This window comes from Megalops cyprinoides, chromosome 2, assembly GCF_013368585.1.
Source record: "Megalops cyprinoides isolate fMegCyp1 chromosome 2, fMegCyp1.pri, whole genome shotgun sequence".
In the NCBI taxonomy this organism is placed as follows: Eukaryota; Metazoa; Chordata; class Actinopteri; order Elopiformes; family Megalopidae; genus Megalops; species Megalops cyprinoides.
The window spans coordinates 49,477,328-49,505,009 of record NC_050584.1 but is presented as its reverse complement, the minus strand read 5'-3'; the positions used below and the strand labels follow the sequence as shown (position 1 = coordinate 49,505,009).

The following is a 27,682-nucleotide window of genomic DNA, read 5'->3' as shown; positions in this document are numbered from 1 at the left end:
TTTATTAATATACGCCGCTCCGAAATACACGTAAAGATGTCCGATTCCTTAAGCAATTTTAAGCATATTTGCGATAGATACAATTAATTGAAGCAAATGTTGAAATGCCAATGTTAAGTGCGAAGATTTTACGACCGTTTTGTAAGTAATAAAAATATGTGTCCTAAAATCGCTTACGGAGTGCAATATTCTTTTTCTTACAGGCTCCACCCTCCGTGCAATTTTGTAGAGACTTCTGAATTTTGTCTCACCAATAGGAGGATAGCTGCAGTGCATTTGGCAATTCTGTATTTTGCTCTAACCGGAAACGTGCATAGACGTGGTGTTGCGATAGTAAGCGTCTTGCTTTTGTTCTGTCTTTGTTGGCAAGGATTTTAAAGAATGTCTGCCTCATCAAATATCCTCGCAATGAAGAAAATTGTCCAGCAGTTGCGTTTTGAAGCGAGCATCAACAGAGTCAAGGTAGGTATGGCACAGCAGTGACTATAAACGTTAACGTTTACTGGCTAGTTTACTGGATTGGGCGTAGGGAGCAGCGCAGCCCCCATTTCGTCAGTATCTTTAGTGTCTTCTGAAAACTTTTGTTCAGTGAACTTGCTAAGTAGCTATTAGATGTCAGTCAAGTGTATTTTTTAGCTTGTTTATCTAACCAGTCCATGGTGGTCGATTATACGCACAGCTAACTAAACAGCATCCTTAGCTAGCTAGCTAGCCAGCCAACCAGCTAGGTCACGTAGTAAAACGTGAATCATCAACGTTAGCGAGCTAGCATAGCTTATTATGAGAAGCTTCAGTTAGTGAGTTTTTGTTTTGATTTAGGCAGTTGATGTTCATGCCAATTCAGAGCACAGTCAGTTGAGTTAGCTAAATTAGCTACCAACAAATTCGTTGTCAGTGAAACGGCTGTCTTCGGGCAGTACCATGGGAAGGATTAGTAAAGTCCATTTTAGGCGTTTGTACACAAACACAATAGCGTAGACTACAATTTCACGGGTGAATGACTTTCTTAAACGGGGCCACCTACCTCGCCACTAAGCTAACTGTAAAGTCAGTGTAGCTAGATAATAACGTGAATACATTAAGTTAACTAAATTTAAAGTCGTATTAGTGAACGAGTGTGTATTTATTTATGTGTAATTATATAGCTCACATTAGTTAGCTTGCAACGTACACAGTATATTGCTTGCTAGCTAGCTGGCTGGTAGTAGGAAGTTGCAGAATAATAGATCCCTCTGGTGTTCCATGCTAACTGTACATCATGTATCGTTAGTCTAATTTAGGAATTACTTGATGAAACTTGCTAGGTCTGTAGGGTGTTTTGGATGTAGTCAGCTAATTCAGTGGCATGGTCTTTACTGACTGCTGCTTCCATCCCTAGGTATCTCAGGCAGCTGCTGACTTGCAGCAGTTCTGCATCCAGAATGCACTTCGCGACCCTCTGCTTACCGGAGTGTCTTCCAGTACCAACCCGTTCAGACCTCAGAAAGTCTGCTCTTTCTTATAACAGTGCCGCGGGCTTATATGGTAAGTGCTGTTCTAGTCTGCTAAAGACATACTCATTAATGTCAATAATGATGGGTTAACCATTTACTCTTGTGAGCCCTAATAGACAGCATAGGACTGCTTTTATTCACTGTTACATATAGTACAGCAAAATAACTCTGAGGTAGTCTTTAACTGTTGAAAATCCTTGTTTTTCAGGTTGTTAGTCTATCCCCATCTGGATGCCACACTGAATGATGATTTGACAGAAGTGAAATGTGTTGATTACAAGCCAGCTACATTATTTTTGTACTGTACCTCATTTCTAATAATGTTATTTGCCATTTTTTCTACTGGTGTAGGTGTGAAACTGAATACATAGCGTTTGGTATGCATTTTTTTCATCAAAGAAATTCAAAATGCTTTGCAGTCTTTTGTAAATCTCTGCATAAATTTGTATTTAGTGAAAAACCACTGTGGCCATGGAGGAGAAGAGACTGATTTTAAATTAAATTGTATTGTTTGTGCCTTTTATGTGATACATTCTCTCTTTTTGCAACCTTCATGACTGGACTTTTATAATAAAATCTCACAGATGAATGCATGTCTGTTTAATGATCAAGCACAACAAAAGGTGTGGAAAAAGTTTTATAAAATAGGTTTTAATATACATTTTGTCAAGGTTTGCAAACACTGAAACAGGTTTTAAATGAATGCCATTTCAGTGACACTCCCAAACCACCACTGTTTAACATGAATGCAGTTGAATGAATGGCAAGAGCCACGTTTTTCCATTCAAAGATGGAATTTTCTTCTGCTGGAGTCCATCTCATGACGCTGAAAATGAGTTATGAAAGAAAACATTAAATTTAAAGACAATTCAACAGCATGTCAACATATTACTGTGAGCATACAGTAAGTAGTATTTAACCAAAACCAATCTTATTACTAATAACCACTGTGGTTGTTCCAATATTCTACACACTCAAATTTTAAGTAGAAGAGCTTTCTGTCTCCAGGCATTAGAAGCATTAGAATTATGAACACCAATTAGAAATGACATTCACAGGGAAAGCAACTACAAACTAAATGTTTTTAAACAACATGAATCTTAGTTATTGCCATAAGAAGTATTCTGGGATGGACTTGCCACTTTTTTAGCATGGAACAGAAGCCCAGAAATATGCACACAATGTTACCCACACCAAGAATTTTTCAGATATGTTTACAACACTAAAGCTATTCATTTGGAGGAATATTAGCCATGTGTCCCAGTCCATCAATTCTGACACATCATTTTTGGAATGCTGCCTTACATTAATTTATATGGTTAATTAATACCTACAATCCATCAACATTAAAGCAACAAACTGACGGAATATAAGTGTGCATACATATATGGCCAAAATAGACACATGGGGAACTCCAAGGGCTGCAACATCTGCTGGTTTTTGTTCCTCCTCATATCTTTGTTTAGAGGAAATAACTAAAGTCACGTCACCTAGGGTACGTTCATTAGAAAAAACCTCTGGCAGAACAGTACAAAACAAACAATGCCCTACCGAACATACTGATTGGCGCAAATTTATGGTTAAGCAATATGCAATAACCAGCAGCACCAAAATGTGCATATAGCTGGTTATTGTGCTTGTGACAAATTACACATGCTATCTGCTATACTGTATCTATATGAAGTTAAACTGGTGTAACCAAAAATGACCCCTTACACACCTGTATGATTTCAGACCTCTCAGATTAGAATTGTTCATCTTTGCATTGGTAAACGTTTTTCCACTTTACCTTTACTTTACAGACTTTTAAGAGTCATGGTATATAGGTACTCACCTTGTGAACCCATTCATACTCTCCAAACTTGGAATCAAATGTTCCTTTTTGGAGAGAGCGGAGTTTCAGGGTGAAGCGTGGTCCTAGCTCTTGAATACCCACTCTCTTTTCATTCTTGAAGATGTACCTTAAAGAAGCAGACAACCATTGCTGTTAGTGAATAACAAATCAAAAGTGGGTCCCCTTTCCATTAAAACTGGATCACAGCTTCCCAAACTCAGTCCAAAGACTCTCCTGTGTATGCTAGTTTTCATTCAAACTAAAGAATTTATAGTAAAAATGCAATATTGTAAAATAGAAAGGGATTTGCCTCTACACACATAAAAATGTCATTACAGTATCATAAACTTGAAAATCATTATCCACATCCTCCTAGAATGTTAGGACTGCCAATACAAACTGTACCCAGGTGAACTGACATCCTGCTTAAATCAGGCTTAATACAAAATCAGGAAAGCACATAAATGCATATTTTAAATAACCATAATTAATCAGCAGACTGGAAGAAAGGCCAATATATAAAAGGCTATAAGAACCATTCATGGAAAACCTCAGACTATACCACCAAGTGCATTTTTCCTGTTGCACTGTATTATTTTAAGTCATAGCGCACATTTTTCCACAATATATTTTAACATTTAATATTAGCTTGACACTAAGTTCTTGGGAATCGGGGGCGCAGGTTCAGGGTAGTCACCTGTGAAATCTGAAAAAGATGAAGTCTCGTTGGTTATGGAAGGTAGCAACCTGCCGACCAACAAACTGTGGATCATGGGGGAAAAGAGCAGCAAACAAGCGTCCAATGCTGTGACCCAGCCGTGTGGTGAAGTTGTTCAGTATCACTTCTGGTGAGTGGTCTGTTGGGTCTTTGCCTCGTCTCTACAAGACATTTTTAGAAAGCAGTGAAACATTAAAGCAGTATATAAGTCAGCAACAAGCACAGGACTGAAGCCACATATCAGCTCTGGAATGTATAATGAATTAAATAAATGTACAGTAAGTCAAAGAATCAGCATACCCTCAGAAACTTAAGGTAGTTCTGAACCCAGTATAGCTTACCTTCATTTCCTTGCGGAGTCTAACACTGCTCACTTTGAAGTGTGCAGTGGGTCCATCCGGAAGATGACAAAGTACTAGGCCATCTTTTAAAAATGTGTTAAAGGAGTCTTCAGTAACTGTAGGATCATCTCAACAAAATGCACCAGTCAGTTGATAATTTCAAGTATAATATGCAATTATCTCTGACAATTTTAAAGACAATAATGATCATTACAATATCTCATTTATGACTATATGACATACACATCTTTTTAAAAACAAGATTTAAAACCCCACACCAAAGGATACTGGGTACCTTGCGATCTTCGTTTATTACCATGAGGTATGTGAACCCTCTGGCTATACACTGAGGAATGATCCTCTTCAAAGCCAAACCCCTTCGGTAGTACACATGTGAATCTGGTATAACAGTAGCAAGCTGTTCACAGAATCTCACTGTTCTCTGAAAAAGAAAAAACAACAAACACAAAAGTGAGCACAACTTTAATACCACTGTCAACACTGGGTGTCACCGTCTACTTTTCTAGACTGGCAAATACAATCGTCTTCACTGGTATCCAAAAACCACACTCACCCCTCTAGGTCTGTCTGAAGTAGTGATGAGCACTTTTGGATTTGTCAGTCGGTTAAAGTAAGCTGAAAACTCATCTGTTCCTTCATCAAATGCTACCTGCAAAACAAATTGGAAAGAAAATGAAAATATTCTGACCATCATGTCACACTTGACAGCCAGTAAGACTGAGCTGATCTCAAACCACAACGCAGAGGAAATAATTCATAATTAAGAATTGAATAATAATAATGACTATGACTATGAATAATAATTCATGTTTTTCCATTTTTTAAACTTATTAAATATATTACCTCTTCATCTTCTGGATCCACTGTGGTTTCATCATAAATCCTCTGATTTTCTATTGTTTTAGGGACTGGCTTTGGAGGTGCCTGGAGTAAAGCAGGTAATGTTTAGTGTACAATTACACTTTTGTATGTATCTCTCTCTCACACTCACACACACACTATACTAAACCATCCGACAAACATCAAAATATGGCGTTACTAAGAAGGTCAAGAGAGATAACTTCACAATCATGTCACCATGAATACATTTATTAACCTACTATGCTATGGTCCACTCAGAATCTGACCTCGTAACCTTATGGTCCAAAACAGCAGCACTGTATAGTATCGCATGGCAGTTAACAAATCTGTAACGTTACTGTACTGAACAGGCTACTTAGCTAGTACCTATGAGTACAACTTACTGCGTCACCAAGGGCTTCCCTCTCCTTTTTCCTTTTCTTCTTCAATGCCAACTTTTCCTGTAATGAAAAACCCTTAATAACAAATCTACAAAATGAAAGAAACAAATGAATACATGCATCGACACTGCAACTGTAGTTAGCAAACCTGCTTGCCAACTCGCTAGCCTGCTAACAAGCTTGTTGGCTAAGGCAACTGCCAGACGATAATTTCTCTTAATTACACGGGAATGATTTCTCTTACCTTTCGTTTCTCCTGTTTGAATTTCATGAACATAAAGTGTCTGCGTTGTTTGTTTTTTATTTCTGACACGCTAAATGTCGGAGGGAACGCCGTTTCTGGTGGAGTATCAACATTTTCAGACTCTTTGCCAACGGAATTTTCAGCAGCCTCCTCGTGTACTATTTTCTGTTTCTTTTGATTTTTAGACTTTTTCTTCTGTTTCTTGGTTTTATTCTCCGATTCAGCTTGCACTTCGAAATCCATGTTGAACGATATTTTTCCACGCTTCTCACGTGTGGTTCCTCACCTTTCCATTCAACCCTGGAAGTATCCAAGAAGGGTATCCGATTCATTTGCGATGCATCAAAGATTGTTGTTTCGCCTCCTGGCGACGTGGAAGACAAATTACACTTCGTGATAAACAGATTTCAGTGTTAGCAGTACAATTTCCGATGAAATCAGATGTTTGAGTCATCTTTTACATCTTTTACATAACATATTTCCTAAGCATCTGTTCACCATATACTGTCTTAAATATAGTTGAATATCATAATGAATAAAGATACAAGATAAAAATATGTGCATACATAACGTACTTGCTCCTTTTTTGCTGTCAGTGTGTCAAATAACATGAGGAAGAATTTGTTATATCTTCACCCAATGAAAGCATGTGTATCCCCAAAGAAAATGCCACAAATTCATTGCAATATATTGTTTTTTATTTTTAGTGTAAGGCTCTCACAGTTACAATCACAGTCTTAATTAAAACAAAATAGTGATAGCAAGAAAGTCTCAAAGCTTTAAATTTAACCTCAGAAAGCTCTCTTTCAGTACTATAAATGTTCTTTAAACTCTTCCAGTTCAGCTGTCATCAAAGCAAACACACAAGATCAAGGTTGCATCTGTCTTCACTGGAGAATCAATACACTTGTCTCATAAAGCAGAAAAAAAAATGTTCTGAAAACAAGCTGCAGCCATAGAACATAGAGAAACTGTTAAGCTCATTAAAATATTATTTAGTAATGTGACCACAGCTGACATGTTGCAATATTTAACAACTGTTTTTCATAATGAAAGAAAAAATTAAGTCATATATGAGTTGAGAATAGAAAATAATTAATAATTAATATGTATCTGTACAGTGGAGTGCAATCACAAGCAGTGATAGAGTTTAACTGATTGTGCTGTTGTAGCACTGACAGGAAAACTGTATGTATAATATATACACACAAGATACATGGCCATGTTGCATTTTGCTCTTAAAGAACTAAGCTGTGGCTGTTAATGATTTAATGCTATGACATATATATATTATTCTGTGGAACAAATCTTCAGAATAGTGTCAATTATATCTGTGTTTTCTCTCACTTTTATTTTTTAACACATTTGTGTTAAGGTTTCATAGAGTAAAATGCAGTCTGTTTTTTTTTCTTCAAATCCACATTTTGAGTTGCTGGAGGAAGGTTGCTAAGGGCAAGGCTCATACATGTCGACAGCATTGACGAAGGCCTTCCACACATCAGGTTGGTCTGTGCACACAGCTCCACCACCCCTGCTCTCCTGGCTGACCTCTCGATTCATGTCGGCAATGCAGGTCCAGGGTCTTGGGGCTTTTCTCACGGTCACGCACCACTTGGAGTGATCCACATTGATGCTGAAGAACTGTGATGAAGGCAGCTGCACCATTTGCACATTGAACACATCGTGCTCAATAGTGCAGTTACTAGGTAAAGGACGATGCATCCTGCCCCAGCTTTTGACATAGATGGCATCACCCAAATACTTTTCCAACAAACCAGAATAAAGGTCTGCAATGAAAAGATGGAAAACCTGGTATGATATGAGCTTATATAAGATAAGAGCTTAGCCTACACCTAGATAGGTAGTGTGGAAATGCATGTGCTAAACTAAGTAGTTACCTAACCGTGGAGGAGGGTAAGTGAATATACGAACTACACATAAACAGAAGCTCTATGTACAATGCATAATTATCTGGTAACCAGTGTGAACAAGGCAGAAAACTATCTGCACCGTATTATACTTACTATATTTATGTACCCTGCAGGCTAGCTAGGTAAAGTTAACAACAAAATATTCTATGGATTTTAAAGTTGTTTTTGGTGCTTTAAAACTCCTGTGAAACTCCAGCTTCCTGCATCCAGACTAGCACAACCTTGAAACACAAGCTACTGAGTTCAGTAGTGACTGCCATTTTTTTTTTTTTTTTTTGCACCAGGAGAATATGAGCTAGATGGCCAGTTAACTATAGTCAAGAAAGTTAGCTAGCAAGCTGGGAAACAGTATTTGCTAAAAGTGTACTCTTCCTTGTTAGATATTCCAATAAGAATGACCATACAGTGTAAAAATCGTGGCTCTTATGTGTCCCCTGTGTTCCAAAGGAACCAATGTATTGCCAGGCAATAGTTGCCAATGTCTCCTGATGTCTTTGCTCTTAAGTAAAAGCAATAGTGACTTTTAAAAAAAAAAAAAAAAAAAAAACATACATCGAAAAGTACAATGTTTATTGTTAGAAAAGAAGCAATCAAAGTTGCACAGATTACTGACTTCAAATAGCACGTGTAGCTTCAAAGCTGGAGTTGCTACTTAATTTCTGTGGCAGAAACACCACAAATTAAAAACTAATTAAAAACAAATAAATTAAAAACTGTGCCAGATAACAAAAGTATTGCTTGTTTCATATTAACACAAAATAAGATATATTTTTGTAAAATCTTACCATTTCCAAATCTTGAATACTTTGCAAAGCTGACAAATTTGTTTCCTGCCAAGGATGTCATGTTCAGTTGCCTAAACCAAGGTTCCTTTCTGGGATAGCAGGTTCTATGAGCAACACACTGAAGCTCAAAGTAGAATGTTTTAGGGATGTGAAAGTCAAATGGGAAAACATGAATGTATTGGAGTTGAACAGCTGTGAAGACAGACAGCATTGGGGGAAAAAAACATTTAGCAGCAAAGCTTGACACCTACTTCAAACAATCTTACAGGAATTTGCATGCTCTTAAAGACAATTAAATCCAATAATTCCCTTGAAAACTGTCATATCATATACAGTATTTATCTGTGAATTTCTATGGCATATTTTCCATAAACAACACCTAAGCTTTTTGACCAGCTGATCTATGTTCACAATACCTCCTGTTTTTGACATTCACTGATATAGTCCTGCCACTCCTCCTGGCTCAAAACACGCTTGCACTTTTATTCAACCATGACAAAGATTTAAAAGACATTGATGTTGCTTTGATGATTTTCTGGAAGGGATGTCCCTGTATGACTTTTAATCTTAGGTGCTGAAAGAAAAAGAAGCAGAGGTCTGTGTGTACTTTACCAATGTTCCTGAATTCACTGTACTTGTATGTCCCGCAGAAGAATGTCTGTCCATTGTGAAATCCACTTGCAGGCCAAAAGGATGTTTTTGTGGTTCCTGGGAAGTGGGGTGTGCTGTGAGATATCCACACCCCAGTTTCTCTATCCATCATCAAAATACCTAAATACCAAAATATCAAAATAATATATAAACCACCTATAAGATACATCTGATGACATGAAAAACATAGCCTGTGTAAAAGTATCAGATATTTTCTGTTATCTAACCGTATAATTTCAAAGTATAACACAGAGAGGCAATCATATAAAGGACAGTAAAGTGAGCATTACTTTAAGCCAGAGCCCCACCCCCATTTCTTATTTAATAAAACCATTTGAAATTACAGTTTTCTGAGGTTATTCCCAGTTATTCACAGGGTAGAAAAATAAACACATTTTATATTCTACAGTTCAGAATGCAAAATAGCACATATTTCCAGCCTCTTTATAGGATGTTTTTTTTATGATCATCGCACCTTTACTGTGTCCATAATTTGAGGAAGCAGTTGGAAATGGCTTTGGAGGTTGATCATTGTAGAGTATATATCCAAAGCTCTCTGTCTATCGAGAAAAAAAGGACTAGTCAAATTTGTGTTATTTGGAAACACAGCTCAATATTAACACAGTACACGTAGCACATGTTCTTACCTTTCTTCTTTTGTGAATGAAGACCGGATATAAAGTTTGGGCCACAGCACTTTCTTGATCATCAATGGGTTTTTTCCCATATACCCAGCCATTAGTACTCCCATCCATGTACAGGTACTCCAGCCCATTGTCACCTCCAAAAGAGGGGAGCTTATATAAAATATACCTAGAGGAAACCAAAATGAAACAGCATACAGTAGTAGGAAAGTTATGCCATGGTCATAAGTACCTCTATAGGTTCCATGTCTGTGTCACTGTAGACACCTGCATTTTTCCCTGTCCTATGCATTGCGATATATGGTTTGAGACTTAGCAATTAATGCTCCTGCTCACCAGTCCACAGGATCTCCCTGTTCATTTCTGCAGGACACACGGGTGTTGGCTCTACACCCACTGCAAAGGAGCAGGATAATCAAACAGGAGGGCACCTTCCAAATCACCCCCTACGGAGATAATACATAAACACAACTGGCAAGGATGAAATAAAAAATGTTCTTTCAAACTTAGTTTGTTACTGTTTTGTGCAGTCACGTGACATATACTGTAATTTTCTGTGTTATATTATCTGCCGTTTCTGTAATTAAACTGCCTATACTTCTGTTGACTTAATGCAGAAGTCAATCAAAATGTATTTTTGCCTAAAATGAAATGTAACAAATTGAAATTTATACTATAATATCAGAGTAAGTTTTTGGTTGTTATATATGGTTGTATAATAATGAGACTCTACAAAGTTTATGCTGAGATCTAGCTTATAAGAGGCTAATAAGATATTGAGTATGTCAAAGGAAGAAACACTTACAACCATCACTGCAATGGACTATGATACAATACCCCTGAAATACCTATGTAAAGTTCAGAACCTGGAAAAAAAACACAATGTATGACTGTGTTAGTGTTCAGATATTCAACTTGGAGTGACTTGGAGACAGTTGCGCACTAAAGTAAAATATACTGGTTAAACAGCTTAATGCAGATCATGTAACTTCTTTTTGTTTTGACTAGAAAATATATATTTTCTAATCAAAGTGTTGTCAGGTTGGGTTTTTTATAAAGTCATAAAATTCAGTGTCATTGTCAGTGTTAGGTATCAGTGAGAAACAGCAACATACAATAAGGCAACAACTTGGTGCTTGCCGGCAGATGATACAGTTAACAGACTGAGAAATCTACCCTGAGAAATTAGTTAAAATGAAAAAAAGTCTATCCGAGATGTATTACTGCACAGCTGAATACATTAAGTTCTCTAACAGAAGGTATAAGTGTATAATAAAGAAAGAAGAGATTACCAAGCGACAGCTTGGTTAAAAATAAATTTTACCAAAGATCAGATGCAGTTCCTTTTTGTTGCAGTGTTACTTGTAGAAACCTTCACAGCTCTGCGCCTTCTCTGTGGTCTGTTCTCTCTTCAGTTTCACAGCTAAATTTATTAAAAACCGCAGACCAATCATTTCATTCCCTTTAGCAAGTAAGGTCCATCCACCATGATATCAGCCTAAGTTCACCTTGCTGGGATCAGCCTAATTTGTGTGCTTAGATATTTGATATCTGTATTAAAACCTTAATACATATACTTACACAAAAGTTGATAATTAAATAATAATTTATACAACTTTTGATATGGTTACAAGACGTACAAGCATTCATCAAGAGTGAAGTATGCAAAAGCAAATGATATTGCTGACACTGAAAAATTTGAAGGTCTTTCTGCTAATCTTTTCAACAAGTAATTGGTCACACATGTAAATGTGTGTTTGTCTACTGTTCACTGAAACCCATGTATACCTTATTTGACCTTATACTTAGGCAGTTTCTTTTCTCCCTTCTGCCTCTTTGCAGCTCCTTTTGACTTTGAACTGTCCTACATCCTTAATCATTCTCCAAAAGTTATATTATTTTCTATATGTTTACAGCTTTCAGTTTTTTATGTTTATGAATGTAACATTTCACAGAACACTCCTCAATATCCTTGCACAAGAAAATACTGCTAGCAAAATACAGGTTTTCATACATCCTCATTTTCGCATTTGATCAGGCACCCCTGTTTTGAGATCATGAATGCTATATAACTTACATCACAGATTTTCAAATGTCTGTGATGTCAAATGCATTTTTCTTGATCGGCAACCTCTCATTTGAATAATTGAATTGAATTGGTTTGAACTGTTTGATTGTGCAGATCACAGTTACTGTATCTTGAGAGGCTGCTGTAAGGTCATACTCTAGCAACACTGGAATGGAGAATGTACGTGCAGGCCTGTAGCCGTATTTCCAATATGTGTATATAGTAATCTTTCAAGTGGTCCGTTCCTTTTTCAAGAACCTGTAATCAGACTACCCCTTTTTAAATAACTAGAAATAGTTACTGTATTTGTAATGTAAATAACGAACACAGTTACATAGGTCATTACACCCCTAACCTGTTCTCAAAGTAGGCTAGAGCAATATAACTGTTAATTCATACACTGTACAGGAGGTTCATGTAGAGTCACAGGCAGGCCACAAAACACAAGCCAACTTTCAGCCTGCTGAGGTGTGGTCCAGTATCATATCAGAAAGTGAAGCTACAGAGACCGGCTGCTGGCGTGCCTGAGGTGTACCTGAAGCCAATATAAATACAGCCAAGCCTACAGATCTACAGGGAGCACACATCCTATGAAATTATGGTCATTAACTATATCAGGAGTCTGACCCTTAAAAGCCTGTTAACTGAGAGTGAAGGAGGGAGTAAAGGAATAATCTGTGTGAATAATTTTCTTTTTTGTAGCTTTCATATTATGTTCTGTTGCTACACATGTTCTCTATCATTGTCCTATTATGTTGAGCAGCAGGACACTATTTTGAATGTAATTATCATCTATCTGAGTATATTCTAGTCTATTCCTTTAACCATGTATTCATTAGATGTTTGACTTTTTATGTCTGTGGACAGTCTTACACTGTACAGAATTTCAACAGAATTTACTTGAATAAATTACACAAACGATTTAAACTACATTTTTTGTTTGTTTTTGTATCATTTTAATCTTTCAGATTTCATCCTTTATGTCGAGTGAAAAAAATATATAAGCACCATCAACTGAAAGCAAGGCATGCTACACTTTATTTTTATTTATACCTTACAATGTCTTTAATCACCATACCTTCAGCTTGGTTAATGAACAGGCACAGTACACTAATACTGAATAGTGAGGTGTACTGAACACTATTGCTGGCACAGCTGGTCTTAGCAACTCTGGTACCATGACACAGCATAGCGGAAAGCTTCGTAGATGACAGGGTTCTGTGAACAAACCAGCCCTCCACTTTTCCACATTTGCTTTTCCTCCCGGTTCAGATCCCCCAGGCATGTCCACTGGTCCTCATACATTTGTGACACACACCACTTGGAGTGATCGTAATGGGATTTGAACACAACTGGCCCGGGCAGTTTGATCCTCTTGATGTTCAGAACATGGTTGGGGAGAGAGCAGTTGGAGGGTAGCACATCATCGTTCTGCCAAGTTTCTGTTAACAGAGTAGTCTTCAAGGCCTGAGCAACCCAACCAGTGTATATATCTGTGGAAGGTCAACAGAGATACTCATTTTCGTATGGTAGAAAGAATATTGTTTTATGTAGACCAGGGGTGTCCAAACCTCTCCTGGAGGGCCACTTGTCCTGTATGTTTTAGATCTGTCCTTGCTCCAACACAGCTGATTCAAATGATCAGTTTGTTATTCAGCAGCTTCAGGAGTTGATCATTCTGGCCCTCCAGGAGAGGTTTGAACACCCCTGATGGAAACTTTCACTTCACATACATTCACAATTTTTCTAGCTGCATGTTAGCTACTTAAGAGTATGTCTCAAAATTATGGTTTTCTGAAACTGGCAAGGCACGGGATTAAATAACTGAAACGTGTACAACATTACTGCACGGTTGCCAACTCTCACGCATGTGGCTTGACCTCCACGCTTTCAGCCTCCACCTCATGCTCTCACGCTGGATCTGCACAGTAGAGCCGGAATAGCAAACATGATTGGCCAGTTTGCGCGCTGCCGATTTAGCCACCCAGCTAGAATAAATGTTGATTTAGAGTTGATTTAGAGTGTGCTTTAGCTAGCTAGTGGGATAACCAGAAGAAAAGGATTAGCTGGTTAGCAAGGTAAGGATGTAGATGTAGGCTTATTATTTAGCATTCTAATTTAGCTAGTCAACAAGATAACTCAAAATGAAAACTAACGTGGACGTATCTACAAAACGCTTGCTTGGGCGTGCGAGACGGTTGCATTAAAAAAAAATCTCACTCCAGACAGTTGATCAAAGTTGGCAAACATAGCTGCTGTAATAACAGCGCTACCACTATGCTTTAAATTGATGGTGGCACTACTTTGACTATGCGGTTTGTAATTTTAAAAGACAAAAAACACAAAGCTAGTAGGTTAAGTGTCTAACCAAATGTATTTTTCAGTTTTTGTAGTTTTTTTTTTTTTAATATTTTAATATTTTTAAGACAATTGAAACAAACGACTAAGCACCAAAATTGACATTCAGTGCTGTTCCCTTTAGAGGTTTTGGAAGTTAACGCACCTGATGAGCTACACCTGTTTCTGCTGAGCTTGTCACACTATTTTGTGATCTACTTTTAAGACTTTTTTGAAACACAGAACAGTAGTAACGGAAACCAGCAATAACCTTATCAGATATTGTTAGCTGGTGGCAGTGTAGACAGCCGATAATACATAAAATGAGTGAATGGCTTTCCGTTCACGTCTGCATGTAGGGAATATATTTTGGATTGTTGATATATTTTAGTTGCTTTCATGTCATTTCGCACATAAATCCGTGGTATATCATACCATATTATGAATATTGGCACGGGTAGTGGCAATCTCCTAGGTATGAACTGGATTACAACGTGGATTCGCTAGCTAAGTAGCCACTAGCCAGCTAGTCCTTGAATATCTTCCAAGTACTCAATAAAAAAGCGTTATGGTATGGAACCCCATGGTATATCAGGAATTTTGGCACGGCTAGGCGAGTGTTTTCACGCGCTACATGAATATTGACACAGCAAGGGGTGCTTTAGGCACTATGATGTATAATGATCTGTCATGTAGGCTAATCAATAAAACTTGTTACTTGTTAGGTTTCTCCTCTTTATTTGGCTAACTAAGTAGCTAACGTTTGTTTAGAGTTCCTCCAACACTGACGGTTTTACAAAAGCGACAGGCTCTCAATGCAAAATGATGTCAGATGGATGCGCAAAAACTACATTTACCCGCGGTATATGAAGGGATATTGTTACGACTGTTACACAGATTGACTAATAGGAACAATGAGTCTGAACCAAGCGATTAATATTAATGAAGACGTACATCCTAACACCTGTATGTGACATTGTTTTATGGTAAGTACATGCTGGTTATTGATCTAATTGTGGTCTGAATGGGGGGCAACCTTAAAGTACAGACAAGTTCATCCAAAGTAGTGCGTCAAAGAACTCTAATGTGTGCCTTTCACTGTTGCATAACCTGTGTCAATAATCAGAGGACATTTGAGTACTTTGGCATACCAGTCAGCAAAATTACATGCAAAAAAAAAAAAAAACAGACAGTAGGTCTGCAGTTAAATGAGGTACCTTTTGAGAAGATCACTTTTCTTTCTCTCCTTTTTTGTTAAATTAATGCTCTTACCATCAACATAGTAGCGTGATTTTGCAAAACTGAGGAAGCTCTCTCCTTTGGATGAAAACAGTCGCACAACCTTCTTCTTAGAGATCCATGGCAATGCAGAGCCTTCACAAAGGAGGGCTAAACTAGCCATTTCTGACTGGAATGCCAAAGGCAAGGAGCAGTTGTATACTCGTGGGTTATAGTGTAGGAGTTGCTGGGCTGAAAAGAGAAATTAAGGAAGGTGACAACTCACACATTCACTTTCACATCCCAAAAATCAACAGCCACAGTGCAGAAGTAATCTGGCTTCCTGGTTGTCCTCAACTTTTAAATACATATTTTGGCACTTTCTCACCTATTTGAGTGAACTGTTCATATTTGTAAGTGACGCACATCGCAGTCTGGCCGTTCTGTCTGCCACTGTGAGGCCAGGAGTACCCCATCTCAGGGAAAGGAGGGAAGTGAGGAACACTGTGGATGAGCCAGAATCCCTGAAACTGGTCAAAGAGCAGAGCTCCTGCCAAGGACACAGATGCAAGTCACAAACACAAACACATACACACACACATGCATGCACAAACTTTAAAATCCAGTGATCTATTGCCTCATATCAACCCTGCACTCTGCAAGTTTTTCACAGTATCATGACACATCGCACATCTAAACCTACATTTTGCAGTCAAAGAATGAGGCTGCTTAGCCAAATCCCAGAGCCAGCACTGAACATTATGGTGTCCTATGCCCTACAGCCCAAAATGGTGTTATTTTTCCTTATTTGTTCTGTAAAGGATGATGTTTATATTTGCCATATTTAGTTGATGATGATGTTTACCATAAAAAGGACTCCTTTTAGAAGCTGACCAAAGCTATGCAAGCCAGTGACAATTAATTACAGTATTTCAATTACATCCCACCAAATTAAACTGAGCTTTCATGGCACATTTTCATTCAAAAACAGTTTAAATACAGCACCTTTTGTGTGTCCGTAATGACCTTGGTAATCGACTTTGGGAGGGGCATCATTGTAAAGCACATAGGCTGAGCTGTTAGACTAGAAAACAACAGAAATATAAAAGATTATGATTCATTCAGCAATAGGTGCAGACTGCTATCTAAGATTTGTACGTAACTGGAGCAAAGAGCAAAAAGGCACAGTCACAACTACCTTGACACATAACCTCACCTCGCGCCCTGGTCCCTTGTACAGCTGTTCAAGCGTGCTCCCAAGGGCTCCCTGACTTGTATTAACTAGAAACTCACTTAACTGCCAGCTCGTCACTGAGGAGTCCAGGTACATGTAGTCGAGCCCAGTTCCATCGTGCCCAATTTTATACTTGGGTAACTTGTAAATGATGAACCTGTTATTAATGGGGAAAAAATCTGCATAATTAAATATGTCTTATTTAATTAATTACTTTTTATCTGACTCCCTTGCACATACCTACTGTTGAATAATCAGTTATTACTACTGTGATACAGTCGCAGTGAAGTCCAAGAAAAGGTTCACTTTAAAAACAGTAGAGCATAAACTGAAACCTGTTAGCTTTCATTTAAAGATGGCTACCAACGGTAACCAACAGTCATGCCAAGTGGTCAAAATGAGGTCAACAATTTTGATGGCCGTAACTCTTAATAGATAGCTTAATATCTAGCTAGTTAACTAAGATGAAGACTCACATTAACAGATTAAATGCTAGATATAGCTGTGGTATTAGTGTGAATGACTGTTGTAGTTACACAAGCTGTAACCCTGAAGTTTAACTAGTTAATAGCTACTACATGAGTTACAATTTTTGTTTGCTGGCAAGTGTACAGCAAGTTCACCTGACGCACATTGCAAATGGGCTGCTGGAGAAACAGTGAGGTTGGGGCTGGCACAGCACACAAGATTAGAAACTGGACAATGGTATTGTATGCCACTTCCTCAGGATTGGGCAATGATTTCTGAGCCACCTACTGGTCAGTGATGCAGCCCTATAAGCTTATAAAGCACCTCCTGGTCCTGGACATAGAAAGTTATTAACTCTTTCTATCAAGCTGTTTTTTTCCACTGATCATGCTTCCATTGTTTGTTGTAGTGTAGCCCACACACTCACACTTATAAGAATCACATCCAGCTCGGAATATTTCTACTAGCTACAAGCCATTGATTCTGAAGCAGAGTTCCAAACTAAGGGTTGAAATTGAAGTTTATGTTTTAACATTTCTTGTAATTTAGAAATGTTGTTAGCTGAATTCTTTAAAGACAAAGAACAAAGGGGCTGTCCAATAGCTCAGTGGTTAAGGCTCTCATCTTGAGTGCAAGTTGAGCTCCATGGCCTAGGTTTGATCCCAGCCATGTCATTAGCTGATGATAAGCAGAAACCCACAGTGGTGGAACAAAGCTAGTTTGTTCCACCAGGGACATTCACATTTGACATAATGTGACAGCTCCTTAGTTCTTCATAGAATCTTAAATAGTATTGACTCTGAAACACCTGACCTCTTAGCTGCAGTTCTTTCATTTTTCATATGTAGAAAGCATCTTCTTTATTCATGCCATGTTCAGGTACTTTGCTAAATTGCACATTTTTTTTTTCAAAATATTATACATGGTATGAGGCTAATACGTATTGTGAGTATGCCCAGTTTGATTCTTTTAAGTGGATTACTTGACAATTATATGTGGAGTTTTTAAACAACATACAAGAATGTTTCTTTCCTAGTGTTTTGATCACTATATGCAGTTGATTCTCATATCAATATTTCTTATGAATGCAGTGCACCATATTAGTTTGTGGACAGAGTAAATAAATGCTCATACTGTTGCCATAGCTATAGTCAGCATCTTCTGAAATTCTTTTCTGTGTCCATTAAAAAAAAAAAAAAACCTCCCACACAGGATGTATTTGGCCATCTCGTCATTTCCTTGGGTTGAACAACCCTCAGTTGTTTATTGTGCATACTGACAACTGCAGGCAACTCGTGATTAGCCCAGATTTAATTACAGGTAGCGATGGTGCAGTAAAGTGATTCTATTCTATAAATCAAAATTAGAAATAACTATTTTGAACGGGGAATTTTAAAAGTGCAGACTAAACGTATGTATGAATTACTGGACTGTAGTTTGAAAAATTCAACTTACCAGTCAACAGGCTTCCCTGCCTCATTCCTGCAGGATATTGCTGTCTGACAGGGAATGCTACTCAAGAGAGCATGAAGTAAAATGAACCAAATGTATCCACTGTACATCTCAAAACAAAGTGTAGACAAATAGAGCTGTAACACTTGAAGTGGCGTTGAACTGAAAAGGAGAAGTTGTTTCTGTTTCCACTGTTTGCCTCAGAATTGAGAATTAGCGAAACTGTACAAAGCAGCTTATAGAAGCACAAAAGGGAAGTCAGGAGTCTGTCCTGTGACAAGTGACATCACACAACTCATAGTGCCAAAAATATGAAAAAGTGAGACAAATGAGTACTGAACAAATGGGACTGCCTGACAGAAAATACACATTAATGTAAATTAGGACGAAAACCGAAACCAACAGACACAAGCAGATGAACCTTTCTTTCACGATTTTTATTTTTAGACAACTGATAGAACCAACTATGGAAATGCAGGGGGATTGCCAGGGACCGTAACTGCTCTGGTGTGTCATATGTACAGCTTGTGATCACCAGCTATGTTGAATTGTGGGTCAACAGCTCTCATTTAAAAGTGAACTGCACTTCCCTGCTTTATGTTGAGGTAGAGATAGCACCATAAAGATGTAAGATTTCAATCCATTTTATCCCATTCACCTGTCATGTTGATGAAAATGTTAAACTGCTACCCAGGTAGGAAGAGCATCCCAAATTGGGCGGCAGTGTAGCATAATGGTAGGGGGCAGGGCTTGTAATTGAAAGATTGAAAGGTTGCTTAATCAATTCCCCACTGGGGCACTGTTGTTGTAGCCTTGGGCAGCAGCGCCTCAGTAAATATCCAGCTGTATAAATGGATAGCATTTACAATAAAAAATTGTAACCTATGTGAGTCACTTTGGATAAAAGCATCTGCTAAAGACGAATAATGTAATGTAAATCAACAGCTTGTTAACCAGGCTGTGTATTTTCATTCCAACAGGAACAGTTAATCAGCTGCTTACAAATCAAAGTCCAGCAGGTTCACAAACAGACCAGCAGGGTCAGCTTTGCTTTGATTTAGACCAGGAAAATGAAATAAATCTTGAATTATTTTCCAAACAAATTAAGTCAAATTTTATTTGGTACATTGCCTTTTCAGAGAGCAACGTACAGTTCGCAATTTCCAGTGAGAATTAAAAATGAAAACAAACAAACAGGTAAAGCTAAATGGAAGTGATTTCTTGCAAAAAGCAATCAAGAAACTCAGTAAAAATGTGTTACATATATATGAGTTGATTGTCATGTCAGTGACAATCAACTGCCAAATATTGATTAGAGAGGGTTCAAGGACTCCTCATGTCCTTATGGCATGTGAAAGAAGATGAAGCAATGGGGCAGGTCTGAGTTCAGGTCCCGTGGTTGTTGATAAGGTCTGAAAGTGGCTGATCTACTCATCTGCACATATCTACATGGTTAGATACCCTTTGAGTAGTTCATTTCGTTTGGAACAGTCCAAAGTCCCAAATTCAATTGCAGATGGTCAGAGATCACCCCACTCTAATAGTCTGAATTCAATTGTTTTATTATGCATCTGATGCAATTTCATAACTGTCAGAGGTTTCACATTTAGCTCCAAATGAACCAAATGTCTATTGAAATCAATCAATCAGACAAATTAGATGTGACAGTGGCATAAAATTGCACAATGGTGTAATCTCCACATCAATGCATGACTAAAGTTGTCACTATATTCTTCATATATTATGTTTGATATTGGTCCCTATGTCTGAGCCCAGATCATAGGGTCATAGTTCATGCTAAGGGCTTTCATATCGATCAATTTATTTACACAGTATAAACAGTCAATTAATGAAAAATGAATGGATGAGAAGAGGATTATACCCACTAGTTTTCAGTATCCAGGGAGATACTCATACCATTGAACCTGTTATGCAAAGTTTGTAAAAACTGCTATTGCAAAAATTGTGGACATTCAGGTTGATGATTCATTATGATCACCCTGACCCATACTATAGCTAACTCATGAAACATTGACAGAACACAAGCCCGACACCACCCCCTTAACAAAAACCATAATCACAGGCATACCCAACTGCTGGTGAGGACAGGCAAAAAGTAACAGATTGGTACACGAGCAGCATGGCAAATCAGGTACAGAAATATTTTACTCATCTAAAATCATTGAAGTTCTTTTTCTACTCCTCTTGTTAATAACTATTATTATTATGGATGACATTATTTATTTTAGAATATCTTTTCATTATTCACCCTATACCCTATAGTGTCTATGGTAATTCTGACAATTGACCACCATGGTATGATACTTTTCATACCATGGTGGTAAATACTGCATGAAAAATGGTACCTTTTTGTTGGGTATTCTAAATACTCAGTTCCTCAATGCTCTTAAGCACATTCCTTTTTAGATGATCTTTCAATTTATGCATCTGTTTATTGTATATTAATGTATTGTTATAGCCAAGAAAAGTAATTAAATCAGCCATTAGTAATTGTTTTTTCAACACAAATACGTGAGATACAGTTAGGTGTACTTTCAGTCTACTTCAGTCAAGGTGAAAAGCAAATATTGTTGATTTTGGGGTCACTGACTTCCCAGCCAAGCTACGGTTTCTGAACAGAGGGGAAAATGTATATTTTTGTTGGCAAAGCAATGCTGTTATTCAGTTATATTCAATGCTATTTCCCATCTAAATTTTGCGATGTACCACTTTATATTACCCATTTGACCACATAAACAGAAGATAAATGGCAATCTGATGGTACCAATCAAAGGCATGAAAGGAAAACATTATTCATTACACATGCCTAAATCATTGTCTCTTTTCCTGTTTGAGTTACATTCAGAACTTTACAGTGCCTTTATCAACACTCATTTGTAGGGATATACTTGCAGTGCTCATTAGAAATGGATGTAGACGTGCGTTCATGACAGCAGTACTCCTCGGTACTCCAGTTCATGGGCTGTGCCCAGGACATATCACAAGCTTGGATTCAGTCAAAACTGCAAAGTCATTTTAAGGGAAGGTGCTATTCAAGTGAACAAAACACCTTACGAAAGTCATGAGGTAACAGCCACAATCCTTCAAATAATCATTTATACCATATATTATCTCCAACTGGATATGCATAAATAAATGCTCTTTCCCCTTAACAGGAGCTATATGGTATGGACACACAATGTAATAATCATGGATATGATAAATGAACTTTTTATTTTGACAATGTGTTATGCTTATTTGGAGATATAGACTTTGTGACAGAGCCAATAATCAGTTGTGAAATTTGGAAATCAGGTTTACACCAAATATCCTTTTGGATGACAGTCATATGGTAATTGTCTAAAATGTCAAGTTTCCAGAGCGTCTGTGCAGTGTCTGATCATAGGTGCTGACCTGGTGCTCAATGGCTTGCCAAAAAAAATGGCTACTTGTATTAGGCATTAACCACCTATGTGCATAGTAAAATATTTAAAATATCCCCCACATAGCAATCCTCATTCATCTCACTTAATCATTACCTGCAATATCAACCTTATCATCCATACTTTTCCATTCATTTGCACATTGATGCTTTTTTGTCCATTGACATGAAATGCACTGTTGAAAGTTTACTAGCTGTATAGATCTCTGTATAGTCTATCTACCTCCATCATGTGTCAAATGAAACACATTCAGCTTTTGGCTGAGTATTGGTCAGAAATTGTTTCTATCTTTCTTTCATTCTTATACAAAGGTCTATGGTTGGAGGATGTAACCTGTGAACATTAAAAATATATTAATATATATATCCATGAATATATGAAAACAAAAATAAACAAACAAATAAATACATGTATGTTAAATGCAAAAATACATAAACATTCTTTTCTGTGGCTTTTAAAAAACTCATGGAGATGTCTAAACAACATACAATAGTTCAGCTGCCCAACTTTATTAGCGATAAAGTCAATAACTCTAATGATGTTGAAAAAAATACAGATGTTTAAAAAAATATAATCAATAAAAACTGAGTGCATCTAACTGATTATGAGGGGCACCCCTTTCAGTAAATTCCCAATGAAAGTGATTAGCATGTGCAAGCTCAGCCACAGTGCAGAGCTATTCATCAAATTTCGTAGTATTTTTGTGCTCATGCAATAGAGTCTGTAGCAGAGGCTGTATGTCACATATAATAGCTACGGCTACCACTGCTTGTAAAACTCACTGAGATTCTGGCATTGTTGCAGGATGTTGAGTTTGTGCGGACGGGCTATGGGAAGAACATGGTGAAGGTGCTACACATCAGGCGAGAGGGGACGCACCACTACATCATAGAACTGAAGGCGGATGTGCAGCTGACGCTGAAGACGCGCAAAGACTACACAAACGGGGACAATGCTGACATCATTCCCACCGACACCATCAAGAACACAGTCCACGCACTGGCTAAGATGAAAGGCGTAGGTGCTCCTTCCATCCTCTGTCCTATGTACCACAGAGATGTCTTGCTGAGAGGTGGTGATGTTGGATAGCTTTGTGTCTTTGCAGGTCAAGACAATTGAACAGTTTGCTATGGACATCTGTGAACACTTTTTGACAGCCTTCAAACATGTCACCAGGGCCAGGGTTAGCATTGAGGAGGCACCATGGAGAAGACTGGAAAAGGTACAGCCACCTTCTATAGCTCTCATTAATAGCTCAAATCTCCATGTGGCTTCTTGTATTTAATGCTGTGTCCTTAGGTCTTTCTGGAAAAGTTATTAGTTCACCATCTGTTCCATAGAATGGTGTTGAACATGCCCATGCATTCATCTTCAGCCCAGAAGCTTGGCACTTCTGTGACGTCGAGCAATATTTAAATGGTAAGCTTCGTAATACAACAAAGCGTCTTTTAATCTGTAACATTTCTTTATCGCTACTTCCCTGTGTTCACCTTAAATCCTTGGATGTAAATCATAAGCAAAATATGACAACTGAGATTCAGCTTCAACAAAAAAAGAGACTGAACTGACTAGATCAGATTACACATCTTTCCATTCACAGATTTTCGCTTTGAGTATTCTAGACGCAACCTGGTTTCTGGTGAAACTACTGAATTTCACATTGTCTACCCTGGCTGACTGATGAGAGTCTGTACTACAGAGCTCTAATGGGGATCTAATCCACAGAGAACCCTGTGATCCACAGTGGTTTGAAAGACATGAAGGTACTGAAGACCACACAGTCTGGATTTGAGGGCTTCCTGAGGGATAAGTTCACCACTCTACAGGACAGCAAGGACAGGTGCTTCTGTACCTCTGTGTACGCCAGGTGGCGCTACAACACATACAAGGATGTCCCCTTTGATGATGCATGGTAAATACCAATACCACTATAATGGTAATGGTACAGTTGAAAACTCATTCCAGCAGTGCATTTCACTCATGTAAGACATCTGGGGAGAACCTGGGTGAGAACCTGTTCACGTCATGTCTTTCAGTGATAGATCAGTGGATAGATCTTTTTTTGATAATCAACTGATTGGCATATAGAGAGGTCAGGACAGTCATACTGCTTAGGGTAACTAACATTTTTGTCCCTAGTTCATTTCATACTTTCATCAGACCTGATTTCCTATTGGGAAGGGAAATACTAACAAACATGACTGAAAAAAGACAAAGAATGAGAAGGACACAAATGATTCAACAATAATAGTCCAATGATACATTACAGGAATAAAAGAAACAAGAAACAAAAGTATATGAGATGGCAGTGTCGTAGAATAGCAGCAACATGATATGGGGATTATTGCATATCAATTTATATTCCAGTGAATGAACTAGCTAAAAGCAATGTTTGGAAGTTACAGACAGAAAAAAGAAATGTTCAAGAGCTAGAACAAACCAGTCTGTATAATTGCAAAATGATAAAAGGAATAAACAAAAATTGCCTAATGCCAGTTGATTCATAGAATTGGTAAAAGTATTAAGAATTTTAATTTGAAGCTAGTGTACTGTGTGCAGATAAGCTAAAATTGATGCATAAAAGTCAGTCATCACAGATGGATCCACTCTCAAGGGATGTGATGCAAGTAGCAGGTAGCAGAAGCATTTGAAGCATAAACCCTAAATAAACCTGAAATATCTTAATGCCTGGGAGAGCTTTTGAAAATGTTAATTTCAGACTCTTTGAATTTCACAGGAAGTCTGTGAGAGACACTATTATTGAGAAGTTTGCAGGCCCATATGACCGTGGTGAATATTCAGCCTCAGTCCAGAAGACCCTCTATGACACACAGGTCCTTGTTTTGAACAGAGTGCCAGAGGTGCGTCTCCTGTTGCGAGATATTGGTATGACTGAAAATTTCTGAAAAATCGTAGCTTGAAGAAAACAGCAGTGCATGCATGTTGCCAAAATCAGTTCCAAATGTAACCCAGTCACAGGTGGGTGCCCAGACTGGGCTTACTTCCTTTTCACTGTAAACAGAAGTGAGTGCATACAACAATTATTCCTACACAGTAGTTACACTCCAGATAAATGCCCTTAACTTCCCACTGTATCTGGAATTAAAGATGGTGAGGGTGTACAGCTCAAAAAACACTTTACTTTTAATTTGTAAAAGTCTACACATGGTTCAGTACTGACTGTCAAGATAAACATAACTGATACAAATCCTTTTCCAGGTAGAGGAGATTGAAATAATCATGCCAAACCAGCATTATTTCACCATAGACATGACAAAACTGGGGCTCTCCAACAAGGATGAGGTGAGTGTCTTTAGACATTTCATTGCCCTCAGGTTAAACTATCAAGGAATATTACGTTTCTTTATTGGGAGAAATGTATGATGAAGGCCTGTTCTTAGAATACTGCTCTACTTCTTGTATCATTCTGATCAGCATCCTCCATTTGGTCTGATACAGTACAATGACACAAAACTGTGATAACAAATGTTATCACATCCCTCTCACTAGGAATGTTTTAATTGATGTGAGTCATCAGCTGTGTGCCACTCTGATTAGTTAACTGGCTGGTCCTTCAGAAAACATCCACTTCTTGCAATATTGAGCTTATGACTCCTTGTTTTTATTTTTTTTTTAAGAGGTAATCTCAGATGTTCCCCAGCTCAGAACGATAAACAAATGAGTTGATTAAAATGTATGGATTAGCAGTAGAAAAATAAGGGGTGCTTATTATTAGAAATCATGGGAATACTACAAGTCTCTTATGCTAAAAATAGCAACTTAAGTGGACATTTTGAAACAGTTCACATCGGAATGTGAGATGTACATGCTGTACACTATTACATTACATTACAGACGCTCTTACCAAGAGCGACATACATAGGTTACACTTTTTTTAACAAAGTTATCCATTTATACAGCTGGATATTTACTAAGGCAACTGTGGGTTAAGTACCTTGCCTAAGGGTACAACAGCAGTGCCCCAGCAGGGAATCAAACCAGCAACCTTTCAGTCATGACTCGAGTCCTCGAGCTCCTTAACCACTATGCTAGACACTGCTGCCCGTTATAGTACTTAATACCTTAATACCTGGCTAAGAACAGCATACAGCATTCCTTCACAATAGTATTTGCAATTCATGCAAAAGTAAATCATTCAAAGCCTGTATGGTGGTCAAATAATGCAGCAAAAAACGAGTAACAGACAATTGATGCAAAAATGATGGCAGTGACACTAAAAGGGAATGCGGAATGTAAATTATCTGATAATCCCCAGTCACTGTGCAAAATACTAATTCAGAAACAAGTACAGGACAATAAACATACATTTTTAATCTTACAATTTACTAAGAAAACATTTACTCATAGGACTTAAGAGAGGATGTTCAGTAACGTTTTGCAGACTGCTTTTATACATTACTGTGTTGTGTTCACACTGCACTTTCTAACAGTACCCCAGAGATTCCTGCAGTTAGCAATCTGTGAGCTTTGTTAACAGTATGCACTTTGTCAGGTTCTCCTGCCACTGGATAATCCCTCTGGGAACATCACGGGAACGCTGCGGAGGAAACCGCGGGCCAAACTGTGAGACAATGAGGAAACACAGCTTGGCGCAAAGGCAGACAACAATGTGACACAAAGCGGTTGCAAAGAATTTAATCACCAGCAAAAATGTACACCTAGCAACACTCTGACCAAAATGTAGAACAGAAGAATGAGTTTAAACACTGAAGTAAAATGTTAACTGGGAATTAATGTAGTGTTCTCTCAGTTACAACCCATATTTACTGTACTGCAAATTAAGTTCAATAAATAAATTGTGAGGAGACTGTTCACTGTATTTAATTACAACATACCTGCTTAATCATTTATACATAATATTCACATAATATCAGCCACAAGGAGGTGCTCACAACCCTATGAAAAATAAAAGGGGGCTCAGCTGTAAGGTTGTCTTTGCATACCCGGGCTAATACAATTGATACATTCTTTCAGATTTCAAATGCATCCAGGGCTAGTTATTTGTTCTAGTATGTGCAAGAAAATATATTGTGCTTCAACTCTCAAATTATATTTTACCAATACAGACTGCAATATAATGAACATAAAATTTAATGACTTCACTGATTAACTTACACACATACATATCTGGAGCATTTCTTTATATACAAGACCCTCAACCAAAAACTATATTAATTTGTTCATCAACTCATCTTAGCCTCCCATCTCAAATTCAGATCAAGAGTGTTTGAAAAGACTCATAGCGACACCTAATGGCTGGTGACATTTATCAAAATACAACAAATAAATAAAGTCCTGCAATTAAGCTACAAAAGAGATTTTGGATAGGAAATAAAATCATCCTCTTTGACATCAATAAGCCCTGGATGACATCATATTTTTCTCATGGACAGTAAATACTGGTCTGTATTGAAAATTGTGCTCAACAATCTTCCAATTCAAAATAGACAATTATATAAATTAATATTTAGTGCAAACATGAATACAGGAGACCATCACCATTTCCAGGTTTGCATTTCATGGTGTTGGATATTAATG

The 27,682-nt window shown here is 37.7% G+C and overlaps 5 protein-coding genes across 5 annotated transcripts; 2 read left to right on the top strand and 3 right to left on the bottom strand.

The window, feature by feature from the left end:
* Window positions 1-279: 279 nt before the first annotated feature.
* Window positions 280-2,069, top strand: LOC118773140 (guanine nucleotide-binding protein G(I)/G(S)/G(O) subunit gamma-5). Its single transcript, XM_036521925.1, has 3 exons — window positions 280-462; window positions 1,379-1,524; window positions 1,702-2,069. The coding sequence occupies exons 1-2, from the start codon at window positions 382-384 to the stop codon at window positions 1,502-1,504; spliced, it is 207 nt and encodes a 68-aa protein (XP_036377818.1). The 5' UTR covers window positions 280-381; the 3' UTR covers window positions 1,505-1,524; window positions 1,702-2,069.
* Window positions 2,070-2,127: 58 nt separating this feature from the next.
* On the bottom strand, window positions 2,128-6,178 carry rpf1 (ribosome production factor 1 homolog). The gene is made up of 9 exons (XM_036522166.1): window positions 5,893-6,178; window positions 5,652-5,708; window positions 5,251-5,331; window positions 4,961-5,056; window positions 4,675-4,828; window positions 4,387-4,469; window positions 4,025-4,206; window positions 3,328-3,454; window positions 2,128-2,319 (listed from the first exon to the last, which is right to left on the bottom strand). Exons 1-9 carry the CDS (start codon window positions 6,133-6,135, stop codon window positions 2,278-2,280), a joined length of 1,065 nt encoding a protein of 354 aa, XP_036378059.1. The 5' UTR covers window positions 6,136-6,178; the 3' UTR covers window positions 2,128-2,277.
* Window positions 6,179-7,338: 1,160 nt separating this feature from the next.
* Window positions 7,339-11,925, bottom strand: LOC118771547 (deoxyribonuclease-2-alpha-like). Its single transcript, XM_036519558.1, has 7 exons — window positions 11,918-11,925; window positions 10,240-10,299; window positions 9,907-10,072; window positions 9,735-9,819; window positions 9,221-9,379; window positions 8,609-8,800; window positions 7,339-7,679 (listed from the first exon to the last, which is right to left on the bottom strand). The coding sequence occupies exons 1-7, from the start codon at window positions 11,923-11,925 to the stop codon at window positions 7,339-7,341; spliced, it is 1,011 nt and encodes a 336-aa protein (XP_036375451.1).
* Window positions 11,926-13,002: 1,077 nt separating this feature from the next.
* On the bottom strand, window positions 13,003-18,825 carry dnase2b (deoxyribonuclease II beta). Its single transcript, XM_036522548.1, has 6 exons — window positions 18,684-18,825; window positions 16,743-16,917; window positions 16,532-16,610; window positions 15,915-16,076; window positions 15,581-15,778; window positions 13,003-13,464 (listed from the first exon to the last, which is right to left on the bottom strand). Exons 1-6 carry the CDS (start codon window positions 18,788-18,790, stop codon window positions 13,133-13,135), a joined length of 1,053 nt encoding a protein of 350 aa, XP_036378441.1. The 5' UTR covers window positions 18,791-18,825; the 3' UTR covers window positions 13,003-13,132.
* A 1,899-nt stretch (window positions 18,826-20,724) lies between these two features.
* uox (urate oxidase) lies at window positions 20,725-26,949 on the top strand. Its single transcript, XM_036521471.1, has 8 exons — window positions 20,725-20,832; window positions 22,928-23,140; window positions 23,229-23,345; window positions 23,464-23,542; window positions 23,849-24,035; window positions 24,861-24,984; window positions 25,343-25,426; window positions 26,637-26,949. The coding sequence occupies exons 1-8, from the start codon at window positions 20,821-20,823 to the stop codon at window positions 26,709-26,711; spliced, it is 891 nt and encodes a 296-aa protein (XP_036377364.1). The 5' UTR covers window positions 20,725-20,820; the 3' UTR covers window positions 26,712-26,949.
* Window positions 26,950-27,682: the final 733 nt, after the last annotated feature.

What these genes read in the sequence shown, in the direction of transcription:
- LOC118773140 (XM_036521925.1), top strand. Translation starts at nt 382, where the DNA reads ATGTCTGCCTCATCAAATATCCTCGCAATGAAGAAAATTGTCCAGCAG. An exon ending in CGAGCATCAACAGAGTCAAG is followed by an intron (nt 463 to 1,378) that starts GTAGGTATGGCA and finishes TTCCATCCCTAG; the next exon opens with GTATCTCAGGCAGCTGCTGA.
- rpf1 (XM_036522166.1), bottom strand. Translation starts at nt 6,135, where the DNA reads ATGGATTTCGAAGTGCAAGCTGAATCGGAGAATAAAACCAAGAAACAG. An exon ending in GGGAAGCCCTTGGTGACGCA is followed by an intron (nt 5,332 to 5,651) that starts GTAAGTTGTACT and finishes GCTTTACTCCAG; the next exon opens with GCACCTCCAAAGCCAGTCCC. An exon ending in TGGATCCAGAAGATGAAGAG is followed by an intron (nt 5,057 to 5,250) that starts GTAATATATTTA and finishes TTTGTTTTGCAG; the next exon opens with GTAGCATTTGATGAAGGAAC.
- LOC118771547 (XM_036519558.1), bottom strand. An exon ending in CAGGGAGATCCTGTGGACTG is followed by an intron (nt 10,073 to 10,239) that starts GTGAGCAGGAGC and finishes GGTTTCCTCTAG; the next exon opens with GTATATTTTATATAAGCTCC. An exon ending in CAGTGAATTCAGGAACATTG is followed by an intron (nt 8,801 to 9,220) that starts GTAAAGTACACA and finishes CTGTCTTCACAG; the next exon opens with CTGTTCAACTCCAATACATT.
- dnase2b (XM_036522548.1), bottom strand. Translation starts at nt 18,790, where the DNA reads ATGTACAGTGGATACATTTGGTTCATTTTACTTCATGCTCTCTTGAGT. An exon ending in ACAAGGGACCAGGGCGCGAG is followed by an intron (nt 16,611 to 16,742) that starts GTGAGGTTATGT and finishes GTTGTTTTCTAG; the next exon opens with TCTAACAGCTCAGCCTATGT. An exon ending in ATCACGCTACTATGTTGATG is followed by an intron (nt 13,465 to 15,580) that starts GTAAGAGCATTA and finishes GACCTTCCACAG; the next exon opens with ATATATACACTGGTTGGGTT.
- uox (XM_036521471.1), top strand. An exon ending in CATGGAGAAGACTGGAAAAG is followed by an intron (nt 23,346 to 23,463) that starts GTACAGCCACCT and finishes TCTGTTCCATAG; the next exon opens with AATGGTGTTGAACATGCCCA. An exon ending in CGTCGAGCAATATTTAAATG is followed by an intron (nt 23,543 to 23,848) that starts GTAAGCTTCGTA and finishes TCTAATCCACAG; the next exon opens with AGAACCCTGTGATCCACAGT.